This window comes from Saccoglossus kowalevskii, chromosome 3, assembly GCF_978046115.1.
Source record: "Saccoglossus kowalevskii chromosome 3, keSacKowa6.1, whole genome shotgun sequence".
Classification (NCBI taxonomy): Eukaryota; Metazoa; Hemichordata; class Enteropneusta; family Harrimaniidae; genus Saccoglossus; species Saccoglossus kowalevskii.
In genome coordinates this window covers 18770169-18794777 of record NC_140643.1, presented here as the reverse complement: position 1 = coordinate 18794777, position 24609 = coordinate 18770169, and the positions used below count along the sequence as shown (strand labels likewise).

The window sequence follows — 24609 nt, the reverse complement described above, 5'->3', positions numbered from 1 at the left end:
ATTCTATGGTTTACTTTGAACATAACCCCACTCATAATTTACTTTGTCTTTACTTACAAGAAGCAATTTGTATCTTTATACTAATATGACGGGCACTAACTACCTGTTACTATGCGTCTGTGCTACTACGTGAATAAAAGCTTACTAATTTAAATTAACTGTATCTTATTATAAAATTCTTTTTAACTTAATTACAATGCCAATAATTACAAACTGTACTTTGACTTATCTCACTAACACTGCAAGCATCCTTGCTTTGTGATTTTTCTGCATGCTTTCCTTCCTTCTATTAATACTATAGACCAACCAGTTTTCTGCGGGAGATCTCTACAGCGCTTTTGCTGCTGACGACACTGTTGATTCGCACCCAATCGTTCGCTCAGTCGGTTGGAACGATGATATCTGGTCGCAGTTCGATAGCATTGGATATTCGAAGGTAATAATTTACACTTATATATGCATTCGATATAACGAACACGAGGTCTTGACGATTTTCTTTGCAGTCAAATCAGTATTTTCTTCGAAATGATTTGTATCGAGCGTTTGACTATGACGATTCTTGGTCTTCGCATCCAATGGTGAGAACGGTGGGATGGGACGACGATATATGGTCTCAGTTTGATAGGATAGGGTATCAAAAGGTAGGCATCGACCCTAACTCATGTTTCTGAAGTCTTGCCCAGTGATTTATACATAATACCACAGTATATTGTTTTAAAAAGAGTTGCGTTGGGCGAAGTGACCACACACATGACTAATGTCACATAAAATGCGATGTGATATGTCCAGTAGTCACTATTTCGTTGAATTCCGAGTCACGTGAAGAGAACCCTGGGAAATTACAATGCACCACGCACACTGATACACTAATATGGGAAATCGGACATAAAAGTGATCACTAAAAGGCCGCCATCTTCATAGCCCTCGCTACATTGTATCGTAATCCCAATAGATGGTACCCTCTGAAGACCTGGACGCGGCCATCTTTTTTTTCACTTGTAAGTGAATTAACATACAACGTTGGTATATAGCGGTAGTATAAGTTGTTAGTGTCCACATGTCGGCGATGGTCATAGTATATTGGCACTAATGACACAGAAAATCTTGCAGTGAAAGTAAAAATCGGAAAAAAAATCCCGATAGTTACAGCTATTGCCATTTTAATGTATCGGACATAAACATGAGGTAACTCTATGTCACTCATTTTCTGTTGTTTTATATATTACATTAAATATTCTATCGTGATTGTAAGGTTAGTGTTTACTACATAGACATCAGTAAATCATTGCTGCTATCTGAAATGTCATTATAGGGTGCCAGTATGAACATGATGATGGAAACATTTCTTGGTGCCGATATTTATCATACGGGGGTATATAATTATTTAATAAAGTATTCATACGACAACGCGGAGACGACACAATTGTTTGCAGAACTAACAGAGGTATGTGTGTTGTGACCGTGTAACTATTAACTCGATCTGTATTCCAATATACTACTGATGGGAACATGTTTGACCACAGTGTGTTGATTGGAGTGAAATCACTAGTAATATATAACACAAAACAGAAACAATTAGTTTTTGTTTCACGTACTGTTTTAGCACGCTTACATTAGTCACGTTTATTTAACTCAATAACACAGATGAAAATAATCATATTGCCAATGATGATATGTTACTTAAATTTGAGTAAATATTATCTGGGGGTCTCCTCGCAATATGGCCTAATTAACACTATTGACGATTTTCATAGTATCATCATATTAACAGCTGAATTCGCGCGTATGTCGCGTTTGAGTATGCAAATTCCTCACTTAGAGAATTGCTAAGCTTGTCTTCGTAGTATCCGATCAAGGAACATGATACTAACATATGCAGAGAGAGATCAAACTAAAACACCCTATATTTTCAGTAAGTTAGTAATGCATGTACGACATGCTCATAGAAAGAACAGCATTTTCAGACCGGTTAACATTGCTAATCACCGTACCATATACATACACCCACTAGTTTATTTGTTACAATGGATATTCACAGGCTGCGAAGGAGGAGGATCTCAATATTGACGTAGAAGTACGTATGAACCCATGGGTTTTACAGATGGGATATCCAGTCATTACACTGACACGCACCAATACAAGAGATGTGTCAGCGGAACAGCAACGATTTCTTATGGATCCAAATGAGGAGCCGAATGATGAATATGATACAGATTATGGGTAACTGTAACTGAATCTATTGTAGATTGTCGGAGAACATTGTTCTCAAAGATTCGATGTCAAAGTAATAATAATAACTGTTGAGAAATATGCAAATTATGTGATTAGCATATAACAAGATATTATAATTACATGATTTGAATATTCCTTTCAATTTATCATTCATTTCGTCTTTTAAGATATAAATGGTACGTGCCACTGACATTTACGGATCAGAGTGAAATGGAATTTGTAGATCCCAAGATAGAGTGGATGGAAATGGGGCCAGGTAAGGAGGGAAATGTATTGCGATATATCCCCTAAATCAAACTTGTTATAAAACACTTGTTAATGTGTTGTGCGTTTGTCGTTATTTAAACATACATCATTCATGGGTAATAATCTTTTTCTACTTTTTAAACAACAAGTTGATTAAGATGCAAACACATTTTGTTTTTCACCAAATTGTATTCCGTGACAAAACTTTCCTTGGATACCAATTGTAAATACCTTTGGAAATTTGCGAACACTCTTCAATGCGACGAGCAGAACCGACTGTAACCACGCATGATATATTGAAGATAATATTTGGTAATCGTAGTCCTAAATAACTATTAGTTATTTAGGACTACGATTACCAAATATTATCTTCAATATATCATACTTATCAGTCCGAGCAGCGTTTATTTATTTATAAACTACTGTAACCACGCATGATTGCTTTTTATGAGTTCAACAATTCGCACTTATGAGATTGTGATCTTTCTCCAAATTTGACCCAGACAGTGTAAAGATTACAACTGTTTTGAGACAGGGCTATTAGTTATTAAAATAAACAATCCAAAAGCTTTAACAATTAAGAGAGGGGCATAGGTATAGATTCAAGGACAAAGCCACGAGTCCACGACTGTTTTGTGTAGCTACATGCAATTGCATAATAAATACATGTCGATAAATATTAGTAAGTGCAAGAATCAGTAATAGAATGAATTAACAATAATTTAGTTATTATCTCCGTGAATATCCAAATGATTTTGGAAATAAGAAAACCACAACATATGTTGAATCTATGGGTCGTTTTACCAGACTGTACAGCAAAACAGATGTTCAAACGTACCGACATCAATTGGCACTACAGTCGATTGTGTTTGCCATATGACGTTGTTGATGTCTGTACTTTTAGGCGCCATTACACTGTCATCGTCGGTGACGCAGAATGACTGGTATTTGGTGAATATCAATCAGAGGTGTTATTATCGAGTACAATACGAAGGTGAAAACTGGGATAAATTGGCAACATATTTAAAAGATGAAGATCACACGGTATATGTTTAGTTAAGCGAGTTCGGTTTCGTTGGAGTGCGGAACTTATATGTTTTATTATGCCTCAATTATATTGATAATACTGTATTATAGCAACTCGAAATTTTACAACGATATACATTAATGCAGAAAACATAAGTGTTCAGATCACCGAGAGATTGATTTATAATCGATGTATTAACCATCCATATAATTTTGAAGTAACATTTCAGACACGATATATGAAATGCAATCATTTTATGGTAGTGTCTATTTTATGTTTACACGGCGTGCTTTTCACAACAGTCAGTTCAAAGCTAAAATCCTAACGATTATTACAAAATTATTATGGTTTATATATCTCACCAGACGATTCATGTACGTAGCAGATCAGCTATTTTAGACGACGCTTTCAGTCTTGCACATGCTTACCTGTTGGACCAAGTGTACTCAATCAGACTGCTAGAATATTTGTACAAAGAGACAGAGTACTTACCGATGAACACCGCCATCAGCAGAATTTGGTACACCCGTGATATGTTAAAAAGAACTTCTGCCTATGGATATTTGGAGGTAGAAATATATGTCTTATGTCGTAACAAAACGATACCATGATTGTATTTTGATAATTCAATATATTTACTTTTTATGTTTTACTCATTCTATTCCTATTTATTTCCTAGCAACAAATGAAGCACGCTATAAATAATAACTACTACGAACGTCTCTGGGATTTTGACCACAGCGACCATTTGGGATAGTAAGTTATACGAAAATTTAAAATAATATTTTCAATCCAAAAGAACACCAGTTATCTGTGCAGGCACTATTTATATCTTGTCGCATTAGAGGGTCAGACACATGGATCGACATTGTGCCTGCTCCGTAAATCTTAGTTTTCCCGAGGTTGTTTCACTCATGTTTTTGTAGTGAAAAATACCGCTTCAGGCCTTTCAACAAATTAATGTCTTCAATATTTTGTCACTCCTACGAGCTTTATAAAGAAAAGTTCAAGTTCATATGCCAATTAAGTTTGAGAAGTAGATTTGTCATTTGAGCTATAAGGAATTAGCAATTTTTGCAAAAAAAATCTGAAAATGTATCAATTGTGTTACGTCAACAATGATTTCCAATTTTTCAAAAACTTTTACAGTTTTCCAACTCAAATTATGTTAGTTAGCACATACAAGAACGATATTGTTATTGCCTCCGTACTAATCACGAAGAGCTTTGTAACTCACACAAGTTATTCAACAGCATTATTTTTTATCTAATGAGAAATAATATAAATTGATACTTTATATTTCTTGATACAATGTTGATGCAAATAACTTTCTTTTATGATAATATTGTTTTGTTTGTTTCAGTTACATACAAGTAGATTCTATCAACACGGCCTGCTATTACGGGCACAGTGACTGTATACAAGTTGCTACAGACCAGTACACGCAATGGATCAACAATCCGACAAACGATACGTGAGTACAGCCGTAATTGATAAAACAATAAATAAGATGAATTCTGGAATTACTATTGATGCCAATGTCTAATTGCATTTACTGAAATTCATTGCATTTCAGAATCATTCACATGAACGTGGCAGGTACGGTATACTGCACGGCTATAAAACATGGCAGTGATGATTTATGGTGGACGACGCAGCGTATATACAAAAACAATATTGTACCGGAGGAGAATGGTAATCTACGGAACGCGTTAGCGTGCAGCAGTAATCCATCAACAGTTCAAAGGTTACTTATTTGCATATGAAGGAATCACAATACTGAAACATTACTATATACTTGCATTGTTATAACGTGCAAATCACCGAATGTATTGTGCGTAAACTGGTAAACTAATATATAACGTCAAGATATCAAATATTTTTGTAATCTTTAGTTATATGGAAGCTGCTCTGGAAAGAAATGAGGCTAACTCTGTCATCCAAAGCGTTCTAACTAACTCACCTGTGGGATATCATTTAGCTTGGCAGTTTACAATGGAGAATTTCGAGGCTTTGAAGGAAGCGTAAGTATATCGGCTAGCTCAGTGCATTCTGGGATAATACGTATTTACAATGTACCTGCAAATATGTGGTTGATATATTATGTAATTGCTTACAGACACGGCGATTCAGCATACAGTATTGTATGGTTATTTGCATCCTATATGAATACAGAGTCAGATCTGTCAATGGTAAGATGTAACATATCAGACATTTTAGTTAGTTGTACATTATTTCGATATAAAAACTCATTGATGTGAGGACACAATTTGTTTATTTATTTATTTATTTATTTATTTATTTATTTATTTATTTATTTATTTATTTATTTATTTATTTATTTATTTATTTATTTATTTATTGTATTTATTTATTTATTTTATTTATTTATTTATTTATTTATTTATTTATTTATTTATTTATTTATTTATTTATTTATTTATTTATTTATTTATTTATTTATTTATTTATTTATTTATTTATTTATTTATTTAAGCTCATGTCATTCGGTGAGCAACAATACGATATGCCTGGAACTGCAGCCAACAGCTTTTACAGTTCTGTCGATAAGGTGAAACTCAATATTGCGTGGATGCAGAAGAACTATCACCCTGTGAACAACCAATTAAAATCTGCTTTTGAAAATATAGTCCAGTCTTGATTACTGTAATGCAACTGCGTGAATGTCTATTATTACTTTACTAACAAGCTCTAGGAATTAACATTTCCTTAACCAATGAAATACTGGACTAGCTAAATCTCTAGCTAGCATCTGTAGAAATTTTCACAATATAAACGTATTATTAAAGCGTGTTAATGTGTGTCATGTATGAATTAGACACAGAATATGACATGTATGGTTATGTAAATTATAAATGATATGTTGAAAAAATTATGAATAAATTGTAATATGAAATTTACTACATGATTGAGACTTCAATTGATAATTGTACTGATATGAACGATTTGTACGAATCATGAACATTCGTCTCACACATAGAAACGGGTTTAAATGACTTTATGTACATGCACACACACACAAAATAATTCCAAAGGCTGGAAGATCTTCCTTGTGATTCAGAGTATACCTTTTCCATATTACACATATTTCTACTTTATACAGTATACACAACTTGTGTGGTCTCGACGAGTTGTGTTATAGCCGTATACTCCACGTTTTTTGTAAGAATCGAATCTAGTAACTTAACTAGTTGCTTAGCATACATATGCTCAGATTATTGTTGATGACAACTGACTGATTCACACCTTTCACCCCATGGAAATGTCCTAGCTTAAGGCGCTGTCATACATCTAAAGCTGTCAATGAAAGCTCCTCACCCTGTTAGGAGTAAGGCAATTAGAGCTCAGATGAACTTATGTAAAACAACAATTGTCTTCTAAAGCAGCTATTTCCCTCCGGAACTATATTGGAGATGTGATAAAAGTTGAAGCTCAGTTGATATCAGAGTCGCCAGGGTTGCCACACAGCAGAAGCGGCCGCACGAATTTTGCATGAGGGGCGAGATCTGCTCACCTTACTAACGGGGTATGCTCCTTCTAAACATTTTGAAATCTAAACCCTCTGAAACGCTATTTCATGCAATTTGAGAGGCACATTTGGCTGACACAAAGAGTGTTGAGCTCATGTTTGCCAAGCCAGCCGACAAGACTCATCAGCTCACCCAAAATCTTAAGCCTTGGTGCTTACTGTTGGTGGTTTGTTTCGAGGTTATTTTGGTTGACATGGTGACTGGGCAATGAACCACCTCCAGTGGAACTGTTGTTTGATTCAAAGGACGTGATATATCAAAATACATTGCTAAAGTTATCACACACCATAGCATCATTGCCATAAGTACTACCGGTATTACTCTCCAATATTTGAAATTGAAACTGTTAAATTGACAAGGCTAACAATCTAGTATAAACCGTTGATATAACAGCTTTTCACTAAAATCAGCCTTTCATGCTCGCCCCCTCACATCACCACACTCCAATATGCTATTCTTCGAAAGAAATCACACTATTGGCCATGTCATAAACCATCCCCTCATGGGTTTGCATATACAACAAAGTATTACTGATGTGACAGCCAATGACATGATGTTAATGAACCAGAAAACTCTCTCCAACAGCATGTTTGTCATGCAGTAGGCAAATAGTATATTACTTTTGAGACATTAGTATCTTACCTGAAAATGGATTGCAGTATATGCAGAACATACTGTAATTAGATTTCCGGACTAAATAATTTGTATCGGGCCGATTTCTGACAGCAGTTGTAGTCTCGATACCTGCTTTTCATTTGTACATCACTGGTATACGGATCTGGTGTATATCAGACCTTTTCTCCATAAATAGGTCTTTCTATTGTGATTGTGGCCCTCTGCAGTTGAGTTCAATTTCTTTATTTCCGTTTTATTTTGACGCAGAGGACGCTATTACAAGAGTCATGGTTACTGATTGGCGCGTTTTCTGTAATCAAATGAAGTCTATTGACACCTACCTCTCTAATGTACTATGCAGCATCAAAGCGTTTGTGGGGAATTGTTTTTATTTGGAAGTCACTGATTGGATGGAAGTTTGAATCTAGAAAAGGCGTGGCCTGTTATGTTTCGATTCAAATAAGCATAAACCATTTATTGGGATGGGATACTTATAATGAAGCAAGCTACTGCTAATAATTTTTAAATTATTTGAATTAAAAGTTTTAAATTATTCCCGATCAAAATAATCTTACCCTGTAATTTAAACTCGTATTGATCATGGCATTTTCAAAATCAGGAGGATTGACTCCACTCAAGTTATGACCTATAGTCCCTCCATTAGGTAGTGTTTGCATCCAAATTATGAGAAAGATGGCGGACTATAGCGTTGATTCATCTCGTTCTACTATAGATGAAATGAAGATCCAGAAAGTTAGTAATTATATGACTGTGTGTTTTTGTTTTTTTTACAATGGTTTTGACTTTTCCTATATGTTTGTGCGTATTCTTTGCCTTGCATATTGACTGTATCCGTGTGCTTGTGGGTTTTTTATGTAAACCATGATAGCGGCTCAGTACACTGCTGGCCTATAACAGTTCAGTTCTTTGCAATGTTTTAGTCCTCCTCGGCGCGATATGTGGCAGGTATTTAACATGGGTTTTATGCAGGGATCTGAATAAGCCCAAGCATTTATTTATCTATCTATGTATTTATATACGTATATGCATTTTTTTTTCTTTTTCACATTCGCTGGCTTCATTCATTTGTTTTGCCTATTTTTGGTGGAAATTTATTGCCAATCAGGGGCGGATACAGGATTTTTTTCAAACTTTAAAATCGCCAGACTAAGTTAATGAGTTTTTTTATATTATAAAAAAACAAATTGAATAATTTTTTCAACGGGGGGGGGGGGCCGGACCCCAAGAACCCCCCTAGATCCGCCACTGCCAAGGCGGTGGGACATTTGCCACATATCACAGCACTTATTTTTCACATGCCACACTCTAGATAGGAGAGTCATGTTGGGCATTAGCTGGAGCATTGGTGTATATGGAAATAGTCACTGTTATTGCCTAGGTATTGCTTCCATGCACTGTCAATGACATACTTGAAATTTGCATAAGTCGGCACTTGTGAGCTTGCATAAGTCGGCACTTTGTTTAACTGGATTCTCAGAATGTCCCGGACCACTCTCCTATGCCTTTATTAAGCTAAAAATACTGACTGGCACGTCTATGTGTGTAGTCATCTTAACAGATATCTTCATAAAAGGCACAATTCAAGGGCCCGGGCAATTGTTTATTTAGAAGGTATGTCTATGACACTTTTAATCACTTGCATGGCAACTGTTTACAGAACCACTCGTAGCTTATTTACAAAGCGGTAACACTAATCCCCGGAAGCATCAATGTGTATAACGGTCAGGTCAGGTGACATTTCTGTCTCTTACGCTCCCTTAGTGACATGTTAAATTTGTAAACACGATTTTCATTGTCTTCGCTGAACCCGCGATGTGACAATGAGTAATATATCATGATTTATATTTCAGTCAGTTTGACAGTGGTTGTCATGACATATACTGATAAAGGTTAATGACAAGACCAGATGGCGAGCTGGTCGAAATCAACCAAAAACATCTTATGACTCTGCAGTTTTTAAGATACAAGACAGTAGCTGTAATTCTAAACCAATGTTGTTTGCGAGTTTAAAAAAGGTAGTATCTTGGTGGAATGTTAGTGCGAGATTATTACCCCATCAATATTAGTTAGTGTTGACAATGTATAGAAATGTTTTCTCTAGATAGCTTGACGAGTAATTAATTGATTATGATGTGTAAAACTTTCATGTGATTGGTTGTTTGTTTGAAGGCAAGGCCTTGGAGTCTCTTATACTGATTGCAATTGGTTAAGGGGTGACAAGAAATAAAGATGGATTTAATGCTGTCTCGGGTGAAAACCAGGGACTTGGCAGAGAATCGTTTTGGGAACATGAACGAAGCTTGTGTGTGTCTTTTGTCAGCCTAGCGTGGAAACGACCGAATCCCGGTTACCTAAGTGAAAGGTTTTTAACCATCAAAAATACCTATCACAAATATATTAAGAATTGTGTGAATGTTTGTGAAGATTAGATGACACACAAATTTCAGAATTTCACGCCCCATGACAGAGAAGCCTGACGAGTGAGTTACACCTTTCGCGATGCTCCAAACCCCACACAGTGAGGTCTTATGCTGTTCGGCCGGCGAGGTCGCTACAACGTCTACATGTCAGACTAGTGACAGAAAGGAACAGCAGTTATTTATTTAAGCGCAGCAGCGCGTCCTTTTACCGGTTCGTGTTTTTTGACCGTTATTCGTCAAAATCTCATCACGTACGCTATGTATTGTCATAAATACGACATTCATTCATTGTTGTGATATTCATAGCCACAAACATCCACTTTAGTGGTACTCAATTGATCTATAAGTTGAAGAAAACACCATTTTACCAGAGCTTTGATGGAGTTACAGTGCGACAAAATTGTCAGTTCAAATAATCCATGTTATATTTTGATTACAAAAATATATTCTCAGATGATGACAGTTAGCCTGATTGAAGGATGCATTCATTGATCTGCTGACGATATCAACAGATCAAGAAGCTTACATGATCAAATCCCTTATCTGTACTAAAGCTCTGACGTGGGAAAAATGCAGGTCTGTATAGGACAGAAATAGTTTACTATATTTTTTTTTAATTTTGATTATTGTCTTTTTGTTCACTGATCAGCGAGGTTTGTTTGTTGCTCTCAAAATGTGAGTACAATATATATTCTCATCATAACACAGTGCTACTAGAATAAGAATAATGAAATTATTTTGACCTGTTTGAACTGTTCATAGCGTATCATTTGTGGTTTCATCGATTCATACCATTCTAACTAGTTACTGTGGGGCAGCGTTCAGTACAAGCTATTTTGAGATACCTCCAGGAAGGAAAGTAGTTTTTTTTTTTTGGAAAATTTGTTTTGGAGCTTCATTATGAAAGATGTTATATAATATGGAAATTGTTAAATGTTAATATATTAGGGGACGTTATTATTCCTCCGATGTAAGCATCACGTCTATATGTTTGTTTGACTGGTTGTTAATTGTTCAAGCATTTGTCCAGCACACACAGATAATCAAAACGAGATAATTAAGATGTAGAGATGAATTACTCAGCTTCAGAACATCCCATTTCTCTCAGAAGTCGTCGATTTAGTATCTTGTAGAGAGAAGTGGGTGGGCCGTTGTATGGGTGTGGTGAGGGTGGATTGGGGTTGAGTGGGGTCGGACGGCACAAATTTGCTCAAATATATGTAATACAGCGTTGTCCCGGGTAAATCCAACAAGTTGGATGAAAGTGAAAGATTTAGAGAAAAAATAACCCATAACCTCTAGTCGCTATCTGCATGGTATAGGTATCCACTCGCTATCTGCATTGGTGTAGATATCCCGTCGCTTTCTGCGGTAGGCATCGTAGTTGTCAAACACCCAGAAATGAAGAAAATGAGTAAAAGAACAAGGGTATACAGATCAGCAAACCCCATCATGATGAGATAACTTCGGTATCCCCCCCCCCCGTGGCTGAAGCTCTCAAATCAAATGCAGCAATGCTTTCCAAGTGAAAGTAACAATTTGCATTGGTTTAATCAAAACTGGAAGATTCATTATTTGAAATATCACTAGTCAAAATTTTAGTTTCAAAAACGACTTGCTGGTTTACATAGTGATAACTATAATTTTCTTTACAATTATTTTAATTTGCAAATGTCAAAATTTTCCAAAATAAAAAAATTGCCAACTCGTTCGTTCACTCTCTGTGGGTTCCGGTTACCACGTGACCAAGCACACAATGGACATTCAATTTTCAGGTGTGCTTCATAATGTACAGATAAGTGTTATTATACAGACCAGTTTATACACAGATACAAGGGTCGCGTTCAAATAAACTGCGTAAACATTTATTATGCGTAAATATGCGTAATGTACACATACTAAAATATTAAACAAGCAAATAATAACTATGCTGGCAAATAACACATTGTATTCAATGTAAACCAAAGTAATAATAATTATTATTATACATCTGTAACCGCAACGCCATAAGTTACAGCGTGCTGTTATTTTGCGGTATTTTACGGGGTATTTTCATCCTACCATATTAGGAAATGCGAATTCCAAATATGGAATGATTACGCGCGTAAGCGTCCGCCTCCACCTGAGTTTGACTGGGCTGGAGCACACAAAGAGGTTTACTGATTCTATTTTTAACATTTTTGATTTCGGCCTTACCATGGTGTATCTTTGGAAGGAAAATATGTATAATAATAAGGTTATTACGAGAATACTTCAAAGTATGCACTCAGGCAGCACGCCCGTATCGATCTTTGCATACTCCAGCTGTACTGTCTTTGTGCATACTTTGAGGTATTCTCGTAATAACCTTATAGTATTCTCTTACAACAATTGAATTCATCATAAAACAAACACCACCTCAGACTGGTGGTGTTTGTGTCTGTAATGTCACGTTGCATGGTGGTATCAGGATGTAGGCCACATTTCCAAGCAAATCTAAACATTTGGCAATCTTTTATGTTGGAAACAAATTTGTATTGAAATTTCGCGCAAATGTAAAGACCTTTTTATGAAAATTAAAAAAAAAACTGTTATTAACGTTTGGCTGGAAAGTCAAAAACGTGAGTTGAAAACGTCTGAGAATTCGGTAAATCTGACTGGAAAGTTGCGAAAAATGAATGAAAAGATAATTTGAACAATATGTCAGAAAATGATTTTTAAAAAATAAATATGTTTAACATAAATAAAAAAAACGCAACTATTACAACCTTGACCATTAATATTCTAGAAAAAGTAACAAAGTGATCGAGGAATACAAACTAACAATACACGATTTTTTTGCAGGTCAAGATTGAGTCTAAAAGACTTAAAATAATGTAGTTATATATCTCCAGATTTTTGGAAAATCATAAAGGCTAAAGTTCAGGCATGAATAATTAAGACCAAAAAGCGGGGGGAAAAATGAAAATCCACTAATTGCTGCAAATTATGGAATATAATACTAATCAGGTCCGGGCATCATCTGTGTAGCAAGTTTCAGATGCACACATGTTCCACACGCAAAAGTAAGATAATTTAAAAGATAATTTATCGTTCACTTATCTAATATGGAGAGCGCATTACCACCATCTGGTTTCATTATCAGCAGTATAAACGTCTTCATTTCATCCAAATTTTACACATTACGTTAACTTGCCAGTTACACCATAACTGAACTAGGTTGGGAAACAATGGTGACCACTAACACTCCCAAATCATTAGATCATTAGATAAAAATGGTTTGAGTTATAATAACCACAAGAACAAGACAATTTTAGGTAAATTTAACCAATAATCAGAAAAATAGACTTAAAAACATACTAAAATCGAAGGTGATCAAGGTCACAAACTGGTTAATATATTATCCAACAACAATGGGCATAGTTCTCTCATATACCTTGACTTTCATCTACGATGGTACACTGATAAAACGAAACACATTTATTCATCCTAGTAATTGTTGTGTATAAACAGCCATAATAACTGATGATTAGATTATGACTAAAAGGACGTTATCATTAATTAAAACTGTTAAGATTTCCAGGCGCATTAATTTGTTAATTGACTCATTGAATTACATAATGCATTTTCATATTTAAATAATAATTCGTTCCATTTGTTTGGTACATTTATATTGTTCATACTGACAGTAAAACAAAACAGCATTTTCTGACTGGATAATACACAGCAGTGTCGATTTATTGCTGACTGGATGATAACATGATAGGTTGTTGGTAAAGTCTGTAAACAAATTGTAAAGTTCTAATAATACATATTTTACTAAAATATATTCTCAAATGACAGTTAGCCTGATTGAAGGATGATTTTATTGATCTCCTGACGAGATCAAACAGAAACAACAAGCTTACATGCTCTAACCCCTGAAACATCAGATTACCAAAGCTCTATATCATAAGGGAACATACACACCCATTTTAAAACCAAACTGCTGGTCTGCATGTTACAGGAATAGACCACTATATTGTGTCAATTGTGACTAGTGCCACTTTGTTCACTGTTCCGTTTTCATAACACTTTCTGTTATCTGACAGGTATCGCATCTGCCCACAGTGGCACGGCACTCGTGAGATCAAATCCCGTATTGTATGTTGTAATAGATACGTCTTTGTGTGTCTCCAATTTAACACATAATAGTACATGTTGGTTATTCATTTATCCAACGACCATGAAGATTCTTAGTTAAAACAATGAATTCTAAATTGGACGCCCAGAAACACAGAGTCATATAAATAATGGAATATAATACTCTAATAATATGCCGAATTCCTTGGTGACAGTGGTTGCCATGTTTACCTCACATCACGAAGATTGTCACCTCCCTAAGCCCACTGTTTACTGAGAGATACAATTAGTACAATATTGCCATATTTACCTCACATAATGGAGGTTGTAAGTTCCCCCACGTCCACTGTTTACTGAGAGATACAATTAAGAGTACAATATTGCCATATTTACCTCACATCATAGAGGTTGTAAGTTCCCCCACGTCCACTGTTTACTGAGAGATAAAATTAAGAGTACAATATTGCCATATTTACCTCACATCATAGAGGTTGTAAGTCCCCCACGTCCACTGTTTATTAAGAGGTAGAATTAAGAGTACAATATTGCCATATTTACCTCACATAATGGAGGTTGTAAGTCCCCCACGTCCACTGTTTACTGAGAGATACAATTAGTACAATATTGCCATATTTACCTCACATAATGGAGGTTGTAAGTTCCCCCACGTCCACTGTTTACTGAGAGATACAATTAGTACAATATTGCCATATTTACCTCACATCATAGAGGTTGTAAGTCCCCCACGTCCACTGTTTATTAAGAGGTAGAATTAAGAGTACAATATTGCCATATTTACCTCACATAATGGAGGTTGTAAGTCCCCCACGTCCACTGTTTACTGAGAGATACAATTAGTAAAATATTGCCATATTTACCTCACATCATAGAGGTTGTAAGTTCCCCCACGTCCACTGTTTACTGAGAGGTACAATTAAGAGTACAATATTGCCATATTTACCTCACATCATAGAGGATGTAAGTCCCCCACTTCCACTGTTTACTGAGAGGTACAATTAAGAGTACAATATTGCCATATTTACCTCACATCATAGAGGATGTAAGTCCCCCACGTCCACTGTTTATTAAGAGGTAGAATTAAGAGTACAATATTGCCATATTTACCTCACATCATAGAGGTTGTAAGTCCCCCACGTCCACTGTTTATTAAGAGGTAGAATTAAGAGTACAATATTGCCATATTTACCTCACATCATAGAGGTTGTAAGTCCCCCACGTCCACTGTTTACTGAGAGATACAATTAAGAGTACAATATTGCCATATTTACCTCACATCATAGAGGATGTAAGTCCCCCACGTCCACTGTTTACTGAGAGGTACAATTAAGAGTACAATATTGCCATATTTACCTCACATCATAGAGGTTGTAAGTTCCCCCACGTCCACTGTTTATTAAGAGGTAGAATTAAGAGTACAATATTGCCATATTTACCTCACATCATAGAGGTTGTAAGTCCCCCACGTCCACTGTTTACTGAGAGATACAATTAAGAGTACAATATTGCCATATTTACCTCACATCATAGAGGATGTAAGTCCCCCACGTCCACTGTTTACTGAGAGGTACAATTAAGAGTACAATATTGCCATATTTACCTCACATCATAGAGGATGTAAGTCCCCCACGTCCACTGTTTATTAAGAGGTAGAATTAAGAGTACAATATTGCCATATTTACCTCACATCATAGAGGTTGTAAGTCCCCCACGTCCACTGTTTACTGAGAGATACAATTAAGAGTACAATATTGCCATATTTACCTCACATCATAGAGGATGTAAGTCCCCCACGTCCACTGTTTACTGAGAGATACAATTAAGAGTACAATATTGCCATATTTACCTCACATCATAGAGGATGTAAGTCCCCCACGTCCACTGTTTATTAAGAGGTAGAATTAAGAGTACAATATTGCCATATTTACCTCACATCATAGAGGTTGTAAGTCCCCCACGTCCACTGTTTACTGAGAGATACAATTAAGAGTACAATATTGCCATATTTACCTCACATCATAGAGGATGTAAGTCCCCCACGTCCACTGTTTACTGAGAGATACAATTAAGAGTACAATATTGCCATATTTACCTCACATCATAGAGGATGTAAGTCCCCCACGTCCACTGTTTATTAAGAGGTAGAATTAAGAGTACAATATTGCCATATTTACCTCACATCATAGAGGTTGTAAGTTCCCCCACGTCCAATGTTTATTAGGAGGTACAATTAAGAGTACATATATACATCAGTCACATGTTGAGTAGCCAGGCTAACCTATCAGACCTGTGCTAGAAAATGTACCAAAATCGTTATGTTTGGCAGATATATCGAGTAGATGAAAATATTAATTTATCATTGGTAAGACATATTGTGTCAATTCCCTTGGAACTTGTGTAATCAGTTATTTCTATAAACAAATAGTAGTCAGTACACAGGGAGCCCAGGAATTATAATCAACTGTAATACGCAGTCTCTATGAGCGAGGGGGGGGGGGTTATCGGCTGGTATCTAGTGTAAGAAATAGACAAGGGATGAAGGCTCCAGCCAGCTCACATTTTTTAAACTCGAAAAAACAGACGAAAAGAATGAAAAATAAAATCTAAAAAAAAATACCAGGTTGAAGAATATTAGTTGCTCCTTCAAATTTCGCCAAAGCCTTGCCTACATTTTACCGGTATCTGTAGAATAAATCAAGAAAACTACACAAATTGACTCCATTTGGGAATTCCTAACGGTTTGCCCGAACGCGCGGCACAGTTGAAGGCGTGGCCTGTTCAACATTTGTCAACAACCAATCACATGACTGGGCTCCCTGTGGTCAGTATACGTCATAAGGTGATATTCTCTGTATGGAAAATCCATAATACAGGCTTTATATCAATGCCTCTTTTATAAATCCTGTATCCGATCCTGGACAGACCTACCTTGTGTAAACATATTTACAAAAGTGCTGATGAGGCTTGCACTTAATACACGCCTACTGTAAAAAAAATGCTATTCTGTATAAAAGAGGAATAGTCCGGCATAATATTTCATTTTTGATTATTCTGGTCCGCTGTGCAGCTACATGTAAGTACAGTACACTTTTTCATCATAACACATTGCTACTTAAATTATGATTTCAAATGGCTTTCCTTAGTTATGAGTTGGATTGCCAGTCATTTTGTAGCGATCAGCTACTCACTAGACGAATACTGCGATTTGCTGCATACACAAAAGATAAAAACATTATACAGCATCAGTTCGTGGGGTCTCGTATGTAGCCTATGCTTTTGCGATGACTGTGAGCTTGTCGTTACATAGGAACCACCCAGCGTTATGCATTTCTTCCATCGTTTGATGCAGCTCTGGACTCCGTTTTTGTAGAACTCCCCAGGTTGGTCCTCCAACCACGTCGTAACTTCAGAAATCAAGGCTGCATTATCTGGGAAACGCTTTCCTTTCATAAACAACTTCATGCCTGGGAAGAGATAAAAGTCAGAGGGTGCAAGGTCAGGAGAGTAAGGGGTATGGGGGAGGATTTCATAGCCACACGCTCGTGCCTCTGATTTGACGAGATGCGAGTTGTGGACTGGAGCGTTGTCCTGCAGGAGGAGGATACATTTGCTGATCTTGCCCCGCCCCTTGGTTTTGATAGCTTCTCTTAATTTCAACAAAAGTGAAGCGTAATAGGCTCCTGTAATTGTGGTACCCTTTGCCAGGAAATCTGTCATCACTCACTCATCCTGGAGCACTTGACGCGTTCTTGCTTCTGGAAAGGTGTGAGCAACCTGGGAATCCATCTGGCAGACACCTTATGCATATGCAAATGGTCATAAATGATAGTTTCCACGGCCCTGTACTAATCTTGACCTCTTGGGCTATTTGGTGAACAGTAATGCGTTGATCTTCCAAAATGGCTGCCTCAACTTGACGAACAGATGCCTCATCAATGGCAGAAGAGGGACGACCATGTCTGGGAGCTGTTTCCACAAACTTCCGGCCATGTTTGAATTCACGATGTGTTGTACAAGGTTATATGATGTGGCATCATCACCATAAGTTTCTTTCATTTCATCAAAAGTCTTCTTTGGTGTGCGTCCTTTCAAACACAGAAACCGGATCACTGCGCGACACTGAACTAGCTCCATTTCACACCTGACTCAGTTCAAACACCTGTAAATTAGAAACTACAATTAATTCAAAGCTGTTTTTTGTAACATAATCCATAGAGATGTGAATCATTATTCATGCAAAATTTTATCTAGATCAGACAACTGGAAGTGGGTCAGGAGCATTACTTATTGAACGCTCCTCGTACATCAGATGACAAACACACTCTAAAACAACCACTGCCGGCCAGTTTAATATCTTCCGATTCAAGGCTTGTGTCTCAGAAACTATTCTTCAAGGCCATTTGCATTTGAGAGTCGACTTACCTCTTCATGATCCTGTTCCACTTTATGATGGTATGCAAATGATCCTATTTTGCATATCATACCAATAATATACTTTTTTCCTAAATAGCTGACATGAATATAAAAGTACATTCTCATGTGCATAACGGGTTGTCAAAAAAATTACTTGTGTTGTTGATGCTTATCAACACTTCCTTGAATATCTGTATTCATTTGTTAAACTTACGAAATCGCGGAGAATTTCATCTGTGGACGTCGGCGGCGGACATCTTTGATTCACGTGGCATCAGAGTGAGTAATATCACTTACTTGGAGGGAGACATCGAAGCTGGAAGCATGGAAGTTCGATAAACAAGATAAACGACACCAAATAGCGGCCTCGTATTTTGTTTTTTTTTCAGTGTACAACAATGTTTTCAAAATTATTAAAAGTCATTCTTTTTTTTACCCATGTCTTTATGTGGTACACCCCCGGGTACACCTTTTTAATGAAATGTAATACGTGTTGTACAATAATAATCATGATTTAAATAATTTCTGAACAGCTTACACAAAGCAGTGTATGGAAACGATAACACAAAGTATGTAATCAGTACACGATCATATCGACCTCCACAATGCGTTGATATCCACATTATTGTATCTTATCATTATTTATTCACAAACATAAATTAAATTTTCTGCTATTGTAAAATTTTTTTTTATGAAAACAACTCAACATTTCCCGTTTTTTAACCATTCAGATTTGGTGTTCGATAGAATTAGTTGACAAATATGGAGTCGCTTCGTCTTGTTCTATTATTGTTGACCCTGGTTGTTGGCTGTGTATATATGGTAACTATACTGTGCTATTTAAAGCGAAAGGGTCGTCACCTGCGCACGCGCGGGAATTGAGTTCCAAGCGACGATAACAACACACGCTAAAACGCAAAGGGTGGACGCTTGTTTGTAAACAATGACACGCTATGGTCATCTGACGCATGCGCAGGTGACGACTCCCCCGCTTTAATTGACTTCTATTCTGCCTTATAAAAACATTATTAATCGAGGCAATTGTAGTGCATTGCAACCTAAGCAATCAGTTGCAATCTAATAAACGTGTTATAATTTAATTATTATTCTAGGAGGAAAATCAGACGGAAACAGAAGAACAAATTGGGTTCCCAGGAGCTGACTGGTCGCATGTTTTGACAGATGAGCAATTATCTGCAGATAAAGATCTGCAAACTAGGAATGCAGTTCCAACAAGTAAGTACAATAGTTTATTTTGGAGATGAAATATGTTTTTACTATTTCTTTCCATTTACAGTTCTATATTGTTTAGAAGCGAATGAAAATACACCGCATCCCGATTGAAAATAAATAAAATAATATAATGGAGGGAATTAAACATTGCCAGACAATCCTGTCACTGTGAAAAATGTTGTGATATTGAGTGAATTCACAATTATAGAGAATTCTTTGTGATTACATCTCACATACACGTCTTGCAAAACTACTTAACAGCGTAGAAAGTATATATATAACTTAATGAAACTAGTATATTTTGGGATATTCGCAAACAAACGTATGGTTAAATTAACGGGATATCTTTATAAAAGTTATCATTTCGTCTTCCAAAATAATCACAAGTATACCAAAACACCATACAACTTATCAGGGAATGTTTTAAATGACATTTCAAGATACAAATATGCAATAAATTATACATTTATATTTGATACATTCGTATTTCATTATACAGACTGTTCTTATTTTCAGCTATATATGGCGTTGGACTCGATCTTCAAGTCTACACTAGAAGTGATATTCAGGGGACATGGTCTGGTCCAGCACCCTACAGCTGCTGTGTAATTTCAATAACAGCTCTGCAGGATGGCACTCTCCTAGGTGTGGGTTTAAATCTTCTATTGTATACCAAGGCCACTGTAAATTCAATTTGGGTGGGACCTGTGGCGAATAGTGGTTTCATGTTGGACGTCACTCAATTGCCCGATGGTTCACTCGTTGGTGTTGGCATCAACTTCCTGTTATATACTCGTCCTGGTGTCCAGGGTACATGGTCTGGTCCTGTGCCATACAGTGGATTCGTGAAATCTTTATCGGTGCTACCAGATGGACGATTAATAGGTGTAGGATTAGGTGGTCAATTGTGGACAAGACCTGGCGTACAAGGATTCTGGTCGCTTGTGAATCTGAATGGTTTTGTTGGTGATATATCCGTGAATAAAAACGGCGAGGTCATTGGTATTGGAATTACATGTGGTTTGTGGGAGAGACCTACCTATACCTCGTTCTGGCAAGGTGAAATTGCAAGCAGCCGATGTGTTATTTCTGTATCGTTTGAAAAATAAATACGGTTAGTATTTTTCCTTTTTGTTCAACTCCGACTCTGATACTCATTTATATTGAAATATATTTATTTTTACATTTTCGTTTTTATTTAGGCTAGGTTGATTATTTAATATTGAACCTATCAATCCAAACATTTTCAGTGGCGGCGGCCCCAGGTGGACAGAGTGGCGTCGCCCCTCCAAAATCAAGCTGAAACCTTTTGTGTCCGCAAAATTTGCCCCTCAAAATACAGGAAAAAGCGTTTCAAGGAGTCTAGATTTCAATTTTTTAGGAGGAACATGACCCCGGACCCCCCTAGTAAGGTCGGCGAGGTTGGTGAGCAGATCTCGTCCCTCCATGCAAAACTTCGTGCCGCCGCCTCTGATTTTCTATTTTATTGTGACACTGCATTAACAGGCTCTGCACTGGATACTCGGTGACTTGCCCGATGGTTTCGTTTATGAAGGTTGTTTACACAATCAACCGAGATAATATTTTGAGCTGAAATCTACTAAATGTGACAATTAGCTTAAACTCTTATATAAACCTATAATCTCTAATAATTTTATTCCGCTTTTTTATTTAGGGGAATTAACAAAGCTATGAATGATTGTATACTACGATGCTAATGGGATTATATGGATAATTACGGCCTTAGCTATTAGGAAATAAATCTCCCCGAAGATGCGGTCATATTTATGAGAACAAGTTAATATATATATATACATGATTAAAATCGCTTGTATATTTTATTGCACGAACACACAATAAAGTATGTAGAAAAAGCAAGATCCTTGTGTCTTACCATGCATCATTTATGTGTGAAAAGAAACGTTATTTAATTACTTAATTAAGATCTTACACATACAGAATAATCGTCAAAAGATATACTCTCATTGATTCATACCACTTCTGGTCACGTGACCCATTCTTCTTGTCGCTGGTTTATTTTTGTCCTCATGCCGATTGTAAACTGGCTACACTTGCTACTGGCTACAGAGTGTAATTAATACAGATACATGTGGCATATTTTGTAAACCAACATTGCCTTATTTTTTTTCAAACCGACATTGTGAATCAAACCTTGGGTAGGACTGAGCAGCTTTAGCAAAGTACCGTGACAACATCTGGAGTCGACGAGGGGATCCTCAATTATTGAAAAAGTTGGAAAAAGAAGATGTTTGAATCCGTAACATCAACCACAGAATCTAGAGCCTCTAGCGACTGGGCTACTGGATTTCCGATGGAGGTTTCTGCGAGAAAAAATAAATGTTGTTGGAAAGATCATATCAATGTTATACATTGAATTGTTCATGGGCAAATGTAAAAGGTGTACAATACATCTTTTGTATTGGTGTAAATCATTGACCGATTGCTAAATATTTAAATGTTATCGCTTTTTCGTGGTGTAAACAAAAGCAACAAACCCATTTGTGTCACGACGTAAAGTAACATCACGTGCTACTATTCATCAATACTTTCATGCAAAATGTATTCCAATAATTTGCATATAATTTGCATGATTTACTGGATGTTGTTGTTCATTGACTTAGTTGCAGTCTATTTGACCTATTTGATATTATTGCCTTTAGGTATCAATCATAATAAATGTAAAAGTCTTATCTTTTACATTGATTTTTTTACATCTCCTATACCTATAGGTAGTGCTCATGATTTACGAAAGATTGGTTGTATGAAAGACCTAGGTGTTATCATTTAACAAAAATTATTATACGAGCAATTTACATTAGTTTTATCAATACTGAAGTGTGCATTCATTATTAAAATAGCGTTAGCACGCATCGACCCAAAAGAGAAAGGGGGTACAATACCACTTTTAGTTTCATGACCTTTTCATGTTTTATATAGCGACAACCATATTTCGTCTACCCAATTTATATAATTTGCAAATGCCAAGAGGTTTCAAAAAATAAAAAAAGCCAAAACGTACTATCACGTTCTTGCGTTGGTTACAGTTTCTGCGTGGTCCGCACACAACAGAAACGCTGATGAGCGTTACAAGAGATTACTTTATCGATGCAAGGAACACGTTCAAGTAAATTACAGAATCATTTATTAAGCCCAAAGATGCGCAACGTTCGCATACGTAAATTCAAGCAAACATTGTATAAACAAAACAAATAATAACTATGCTTGGCTGACAACGTAATGTAATCAACATGATGGGACGTTAAATTATAAAGAATGCTCTCACAACAATACAATTCATTACAATAAAACTGCCGCCTCGAACAGGGTTATCTGGTGGTGTTTCTGAGTGTGAAATCTACGTTGCCGGGTGTTTTCAGTAGTTCAACTTTTCACCTGACTGAAGGCAACGCAGTTAGTACGGTAGACTCTCGGCGCAATTTTGTACTGAATAATGGTCTCTCAATTGCCTTCACAGCCACACGCTGACACATGTGGAAGACCTTTCCCGGTGTGTGGTTCAACTACAGTCCATCTATCAGGGGGTATGTGGTTCAACATAACTGGTCACAAAACAGTCACCTGTAACATCACACAACATTTGTTATAGTCACTAGCCCAAGCACGCTTGGCGTTGCCCAAATCCACCAGCTTCCTCGCATACATGCAATTGGATCAGATCGCGTAATGAGTGCACGTGCTCCAAGATACCATAAAATCATTATCATCAATTATTATTATTATGCGTGTTCATTTAATCAGGTCACGTGCCAGGTTTTACGTCATTCTCCAATCTATGGTTCAGTGAAAATACCTAAGTGGGTGTACACCCATACAGTACCCATATATATCTTGTGTTATTACATTGTTCGGGTCTTACTAACTACAACTAGGTGTGATAGGTTTGACAATTAATACAATATACGTTTTGTACGTCCACCTTGAGTTCTCAGTTTCAAAGATTTGATTATACAATGACTCACCATTCCAGAATATAGCGCCCTAAGACTGCACGTCGCAAAGTTGATATCGCGTATAAAATACTTCTTCACTGCAAATTTCGAAAAAAAAAGGAAAATAAATTCTGTTAGTTATTCTATAAAAAGTTCAAATTCCAAATTGTTAGCATTTCCTATTTATGTTACAAGTGTCTTATTCACAAGGCAGAATAAATTGCGTACTTGATAGTTTATTTCACAAAATGTTAATGTTTCAGTATAGGGAGTTGCAAGCTTTTCCTAATCCACATTTTCATAGTGTTAAACACATTCTACACTATATTCAATAGCGTGTTAGTAATTAGTTCATGGGCTTTTGACTTGAAAATTTCAAAATTTCAAAAGTCCGACGAGAGTTACGACCGTATCGTAATGTTGTATATTTCAAAGGCAAAATTACCTTATACTAAAGAGATCACAAGACTCCCTTTTCCTTCCATTCCCCCTGTCGTTGCACTCACTGTTCTACACGTGTAGTCATATGCATGCTTTCTGTAGTCAGTCAAGCTGACCCATGTGTTTTGTGGTCGGCTCTAAACATGTTTTAAACTGTACTCAATTGAACATTGGCAGTTAAAGGGTTTCGGAAAGTGATTAATAGTGAAATGTGTGAACTTATTGAAATAAATTGATGTGCATATCAAACACAGCATTACATTGTTCCATTAGTGTACAAAGTTTGATTGATATCTGCTGCGAAAATATTAAATATATAA

The 24609-nt window shown here is 36.4% G+C and overlaps 2 protein-coding genes and 1 long non-coding RNA gene across 3 annotated transcripts; all 3 read left to right on the top strand.

Moving 5' to 3' along the window:
* Positions 1–85: 85 nt before the first annotated feature.
* On the top strand, positions 86–4262 carry LOC100375538 (glutamyl aminopeptidase-like). The gene is made up of 8 exons (XM_085497335.1): positions 86–115; positions 302–436; positions 1313–1444; positions 2039–2220; positions 2400–2488; positions 3383–3522; positions 3871–4074; positions 4185–4262. Exons 1-8 carry the CDS (start codon positions 86–88, stop codon positions 4260–4262), a joined length of 990 nt encoding a protein of 329 aa, XP_085353461.1.
* A 1144-nt stretch (positions 4263–5406) lies between these two features.
* On the top strand, positions 5407–6426 carry LOC144359143 (uncharacterized). The gene is made up of 3 exons (XR_013421939.1): positions 5407–5529; positions 5625–5697; positions 6003–6426. It is a non-coding gene; the product is annotated as an uncharacterized LOC144359143 (long non-coding RNA).
* A 10740-nt stretch (positions 6427–17166) lies between these two features.
* LOC102808355 (uncharacterized) lies at positions 17167–21755 on the top strand. Its single transcript, XM_006820894.3, has 5 exons — positions 17167–17304; positions 19376–19466; positions 19757–19880; positions 20394–20991; positions 21553–21755. Exons 2-4 carry the CDS (start codon positions 19407–19409, stop codon positions 20984–20986), a joined length of 777 nt encoding a protein of 258 aa, XP_006820957.1. The 5' UTR covers positions 17167–17304; positions 19376–19406; the 3' UTR covers positions 20987–20991; positions 21553–21755.
* The last annotated feature ends 2854 nt before the right edge of the window (positions 21756–24609 follow it).